Raw genomic sequence first — 6,957 nt, 5'->3', positions numbered from 1 at the left:
TGCATACTGTTGTGGGAGAGTGTTCAGAATGTAGTACACAAGAAATGATTCAGATATCTCAACCTCAAGGTTTTTCAGCTGAGCTGCAATGTCCCTCATCTTCATGATGTGCTCACGCACACCTCTAACACTTGTAAGCTTTAGAGATGAAAACTTCATTATCAAGGTCATGGCATGTGCCTTTTCTGAAGTCTCAAACTGTGCATCAATGGCCTCCAATAAAGCCTTAGCATTGTTATGCTGAGCGACTGAACCACGGATACTAGGAGATACTTTAGTCGTTATGAACATCACACTAAGGCGGTTGGACCGCTCCCACTGTTCATAAAGGGCTATCTCAGCTGCAGTGCTCGTGTCAGTAGGAGCAGGTGGTTCGTCTTTCCTTATAGCATAGTCAATGTCCATGCACCCCAATTGAAGAAGAATTGACTCCTTCCAAACTTTATAGTTTTCACCATTCAGTATGGGAACATCACTCTTAAATTCAGAGAAATTCACAGGTTGCAAAACTGCATATCAAATAATCATGCTTATGTCACAAAATTTGAGGCAAAATCAACATATATCATGTTCTACCAATGTAAGACATGTCACAAAATATGAATCACATAACATAAAAACTGCATGTGGGCTAAGTTTTTAATTTAAATAGATTCATAAATTCTTCATGAAGAAACTATCATATTATATTCCTTTCCTTAATCCATGTGGGTAAATTAAGAAAAACAATATGATATTTCAACCTAATTAATCAAATTAATATAATGAAAATTCCTGTGGGATAAAATTCATAATATTAATAAGATTAATTACAATCAATGTCCATTTCCAAATGTGATCCGAATGCTCTTAATATATAATTTAATTAATTAAAGATGCTGTGGCTACTCCCCAATTAATTAAAATATATGGATCACTGAACATTTAATTTCATGCATAAAAAATATTCATAAAATGCATGAAGGACAAAACAATAAATTTAATTCAGCAAGGGGCAGAATGCTAATAATAGGTAAAAAGCAGGGGCAGAAGAGTAAAAACTGAAGGGGGGCGCGTGAGCGGCACGCACCTGCCCTATGCGCGGGCGCGTGGCGCGAACGCGCCTTCTTTACCGCGCGGGCGCATGCGGCGCACGCGCTTGCAACTGCCGCACGCATGGGCCGCACATGCCTGCAGTTGCGCGTGCGCGGCGATCACGTGCCAACGATTGTGCGCGCGTGGGGCCACGCACCTTCTTCCTTAGCGCGATCAGACCCTTTTTTTTTTGGACGTTCTTCGCCATTCCGCCGCGCCGTCGACCGAATGGGTCTCCTCTGGTAGCCATATCACACCAAATAATTTATGGGTTTCGGAGACCACGTCGGCGCGACCACATGGACCCAAAAATCAGCGAAAACAGCCAAGAAATTGGCTCGAATCAAGCAAAATTCCGTCAAAATGCACAAACCCTAACCCGCAACTTCCGCCGCGCAAACAGCCTCTGGCGATCACCGATGTGCCAGATTAACTTAGGGCTATTCTTCTCCATGGCGGTGCGACCGTGCCAGTCCGAAGTCGAGCGGTGGGTCACCGGAATTTGGCCGGAATCGGCGATTTCCCTCTTAGCCCCAAAAAACCGAATTACTGTTCATCTCAAAAGCCTCGAAAAAAAAGCACCCAAAATTTGACAAAACAAGGCAAAGGCACTAAACATGCTCTGATACCAAATGAAAGACTAAAACTGAAGGATTCTAATCATGCATAGAAGAACAAAATTCATGCACAATTAGAATCAAATGCGGAAAACAGGATAAAAAATAAACTGACCTCCAGCCATTGTTCAACTTTACGTTCGTCGGAAATCCACGGTAGTTCGACGTTAATATGACAGCGATTACGGGCGCACTTTACTAACCCAATTCCCTCGCGTACTGATTGTGTATTACCGAATGAGAGGGTTTGCATTAGACCTTGTGTCTGCCCTTATGGAATGAATGTTCATCTTTATAAACCGCTTCCCATCAAGGCGGTTACTGAAGAGGGCGGTTGTCACCGAAGGGGTACGAAGTGTGGAAAAAACCGCATGTGGATAACCGTCACTCAAAAGAGAAAACGTGGGTCAAACCCAACGGATTAATTTTTATTTCAAAAACTATATCCCTAAACGTGGGATCACGTTATAAATATAACAGAGCATTTATACATTAGTATCCTAAGGCTTAGGGTTGCAATCTTGACTCCAGATTCTGCTAACTACTGCGACACAAATATGCACGGTCGGGTCGTGAAGGTAGATGTTGTTGGCTGTCATAATTTAACATTTTGATGACCTTTTTGCAATCGAACATCGGAGCACTTGCGATGACTACAAATTGTATGATGTTTTGTAACTCGCGGTGGAGAATGTATGTCCATAGTTCCTCATCTATACAGGGAAGAGCAGGACGTGGCGGATTCATGTTACGTAGTCTCCTTCCTTTCTCCACCGATCTATGCTGCAATATGGAAGTTCGCTGTCCCTTCACAGCTTCTTTTTTCACCTTTACTAATTATAAAACTGTTCAATTTTAGAAACAGCCGCCAAGAAAGTGCGGTGATCTAACTTGGAGGATGAGCTGCTGACAGAACAAGTCGGGTTAGCGCAATTGCAATTGGAAAGAGATTGCAAAATCACTCAGCAGGACTTCCCGGGCGTGTTGGTCGCGGCGGAGGATGAGCTGATCATAGAGGGTCGAAGACATTACGGCAAGTGCTGGAAAGAGATCATTGCTCAGTGCTTGAGCAACCGGTTGCCGGATGCCATCCGGAACCAGTGGAATCGGCAGTTTTCTAAGAGAGGGGCGGCTGAAGAGGACCAAAGGGTGTTGATGGGAGCCAGTGGGAGGGCTGTGAAGTTCAGAGGAGGAGGGTAATGCCTGGATCCCTGCCGTCCACCGAGCGAGGAGGCAACCGTGATCGTCACAGACGTCGAGAGAGCGTTGCCAAGAGGCTCTGATTAACATCTTCTTTTTCATGATATAATATATTGTAAAATGAAAATTACCTACGATTTTAATTCCAGCACCGCACCATAAATTGTTGATAAACCTTTTACTTTTATACAATTTCATGCATAGCTCTCACACTGGAAATGAGGACTAAATACACGTGACAGAGAATATCCTAAAAATAAGGAGAATAAATGCAAATTTAAACATACAATATCATCACGTCCCAATTTAGAATCACTTGGTGGAGTGATAACGTGGCGCAATCTTTGCGAAATATGTAATCGAGTAATCAGAAAAGGCATAACAAGCTTCATTCGCAATCCGTTCATAAGCATATGTAAATCGAAGCTACAGATAGGGAAAAGTCAATAGGATAAGCTTGGATTATAAGATGGCATGGTAGATTGACGAAGAGGATTCGCTACTCTCCGACCACTGGCCGATGCTCTGTGCATGGAAGACGTGCTCGCAATGCCTCCGAGCGGCTGCAGACTCAGCTCGTTTCTAGTTTATGTCATTAATGGCACTTGCCTTGTTTCTCTTTTTTGTGGTTCCTTATTTTTTTTAAGCCGTGTGCATGACAGATCTCATTGTTCTTCTTCTCAATTCAAATGATATACAATTGCACCGTGAAACTAGAAGAGAAGACATTAAAAACAAGGGTTCATAATGGAAAAGATATTTGAAGCTGGTCTGGATACATATTTGTTCCCTGAATCTACGTTGCACAGTTTAAAGAGACAACTCCTTAGCAATTTCATGATCCGTGGAATTTGATGGCCTTCCGGTTTGGCTTCTCCATCCACTTGGCAGCTTTTCTCTCTAGCATTCTCACACCTCGCGCAAACCATCTGGGCCTTCCTGTTTCAAATGCAATGTATGCTATGGACATTCCGATTACAATTCCAGATGCATAACCTATCCACACTTCTTTTTGTTTGAGCCAACTCTCATGCCCTTTGTGGTTGAAATTGGACAAGGACGATGGCAAAGGAGGTTGAGCATCGCCAGGGCATGCTTTTGGCAATGGAGTTCCACATAAACCAGGATTCCCGCTGAAAAAGTTGCTTGAAAATGTGCTCAGGTGCTTATCTTGAGGTATGCGTCCTGTCAGTTGGTTCTTGGAGAGGTTTAAGTATCCAAGGGATGCCAAATCTCCCAGTACTCTTGGAATTTCCCCACTAAGCTTGTTTGAGGATAGATCAAGCCACTCAAGTTTAGTCAAGTTACCTAAAGTTGGAGGGATGAAACCTGTAAGGTGATTGTGGGAAAGGTTGAGCCCTATGAGAGAGTGAAGATCCCCAAAGACTTCGGGAATGCCCCCTTGAAAAGAATTGTGTGACAAGTCGATGGTTTTGAAGACAGTTAAGATCTTCACTAGCTCAATATCTAGCCCTTTCATCATCACAGTCACTGAAGTTTCATAAAACGATCCTCTATAAATCCATTCCATATACAATGGTTTGTCTCGCCCATTTTCATCATCCACCATGGCTTTAAAGTTCATTATCAAGTTGGCAGGCAAAGGACCTTTAAAGTTGTTGTTGGAGAGGTCCAAAATATGTAACTTGGAAAAGAGGTGAGCTCCCTCGGGAATATTCAAAAGATCCTTAAAATTGTTGGACCTCAAAATGAGAACTTTTAATTCTGGGAGTGTTCCCAACCATGTCGGGAACTTATCCTCTATTTGATTGTCACTGAGATCCAGAACTTCCAGACATCTACAGTTGACAAAGGACCGGGGTAATGTGCCTTCAAAATGATTTCGACTCAAGTCAAGAGTCTTCAAGCTATTTCTCCAACAAAATGATTGAGGAATTGTGCCCTCAAGGTGATTCATTTGCAAGTTCAAAACTGACAGATCGGTGCTAAAATTTGTTAAGCACCGAGGCAAGGTACCTATCAAGCTGTTGTGAGACAAGTTGATGACCTCAAGCTTGGTGGCATTGCATATCAAAGGAGAGATCCTTCCTGTCATCTTATTACTTTCAATGGAATAATAAAAAGTCACGGAAGATGGAAGTGGAATTGGCCCTCCAAACTTGTTGTTGGACAAATCTATTACAACCAATGAGGTGTTTGAGAAAACCTCTGTAGACCACTCTCCAGTAAAATTGTTGTTGGAAACAAAAAATGCTTCAAGAGCAGGGAAGGAGAGTTCAAAGTTGGTGAGTTTGATCCTACCATAAAATTGGTTGTGTTCCAAATCGAGCTGCTGAAGATGCGGTGCTTCCAACCAACGTGGGAAGATATCACATAACTCATTGTAACCAAGAAATAGTATGGCTAAGTTCGCGCATTTGACTAGTGAGCGCGGTAATGGCCCTTGTAATTTATTGTTTCTCAAGTTTAGATAGAAGAGATTGGTCATATTACCAAAACATGATGGCATATTCCCAGAGAGAGTATTGTTAAATAAACATAAGTACCTGAGTGAACTCAACTGGCAAATTGAAGATGGGATCTTACCGGTGAAATTATTGTTGTCTGCAATAAAGTAAGAAGTAGAAGGTGGAGGGATGGGGAGTGGTCCTCGGAATGAGTTGTTCAGAAGGTTAATATACCGCAATCGCTTCCAATACAATTGTTGTATACCTCCCTCCAAAAGGTTATGAGAAAGATCTAAGAGTTCCAATGTATTAGGGCTTATCCCCCAAAACCACTTGGGGATCTCCCCACTAATCCTATTAAAAGAGAGGTCTAAGCGTGTTAATATTTCTAACGAATTCAAAAAATAGGGGAATTTGGTCAAGTTGCAAGAAGGCAACCCCAACACTTCAAGCTTCGGGAACTTATACTTCAGTGTACTGTAAGTTAGATTTAGTGCTAGAGAAACATTAAGCATTCGGAGATTTTTAAACTTTGTAAAGATTTCAAACTCTACAACCCCACTAAAGTTATTCCCGGCTAGATATAGAACTTGGAGTTGCTTGAGATTCCACAGTGATGAAGGGATGTGTCCTGTGAATTTGCAATCACTAAGACTTAACATTGTTAATCTCTTCATGTTACCAATTGAATCGGGTATTACTCCTGAAAAGCTCGTACCGTCGAGACACAAGTACGCAAGAGGACCAGTCCAATTGGATTTGGGAAGAATCCCGAACATGTTGGGATTGGAGCGTAGACAAAGAGTAATAAGGCTAGGTAATCGAAAAACAATATCTGGAAACATTCCCCCCATGGAACAAGCAGAAACTCTTAAATGTGTCAAAGAAGAAGGCAATTTCGCAAATGACATTGGTGAAATCGTGGACATGTTTACTTCATCAAGAACAAGCTTTCTCACTATTGTTAGATTCTGAAGGAGCTTTGTGAAGATTGTATTTTCCAATACAAGAGAAGGGAATGAGTATGTAACATCATAATTGTAAGAGAGATCAAGTGACACAAGCTTGGAGAGGCGAGAGATCTCACCAGGAACAGTACCAAGAAAGTGTGAACGAGAGAGATTCAGATGAGTCAACTTTGCAAATGCACTTAGATTAGGCGAAATTTGTGAGCCAACAAAATTATTACCGGAAAGGTTTAGGCTTCGAAGATGTTGAAGGAGAAGGAGGGAGCTATTGGAATGAAGAGTGCCTCGAAGCCAACTGCAAGTAAGATCGAGACCAACAATGTTGCCAGTGATGCCGTCGCAAGTGACACCATCCCATGAGCAGCAATCAAGCCTCTTGTTCCATGAGTTTGTCTTTGGATAAGATGTGACAGGGTAATACAAATCCTCGTCACAACTAAAGTGGGATGCCATGCTATCAAGCACGAAGGAATTTTTAAAAAGGAGCAAGGCATCGCGCTGGTCAGGAGGGCAAAAGGGCGAGGCAAAAGGAAGGGAGGACTGTAAGAAAAAGAGGCAACAGAGGACGCCAAGGATTTGATTCCACCCCATTTCGCCGCTTAACATGCGATTGAGTTAAGTGGTGGGAGAGAGTGCTTTAACTTATACCAGGTTCAGTCTTCTAATAAGCCAGGTTATCAACCCAAGTCT

The 6,957-nt window shown here is 42.3% G+C and overlaps 1 protein-coding gene across 1 annotated transcript; it reads right to left on the bottom strand.

The window, feature by feature from the left end:
- Window positions 1-3,726: 3,726 nt before the first annotated feature.
- On the bottom strand, window positions 3,727-6,720 carry LOC130139693 (receptor-like protein Cf-9 homolog). The gene has a single exon (XM_056317232.1). The coding sequence runs from the start codon at window positions 6,718-6,720 to the stop codon at window positions 3,727-3,729; it is 2,994 nt and encodes a 997-aa protein (XP_056173207.1).
- Window positions 6,721-6,957: the final 237 nt, after the last annotated feature.

The sequence above is a fragment of the Syzygium oleosum genome, unplaced genomic scaffold (assembly GCF_021117445.2).
Source record: "Syzygium oleosum isolate NSW1041296 unplaced genomic scaffold, Sole_v2.1 Sole_v2.13, whole genome shotgun sequence".
Classification (NCBI taxonomy): Eukaryota; Viridiplantae; Streptophyta; class Magnoliopsida; order Myrtales; family Myrtaceae; genus Syzygium; species Syzygium oleosum.
This window is presented reverse-complemented; position numbering and strand designations above follow the sequence as displayed.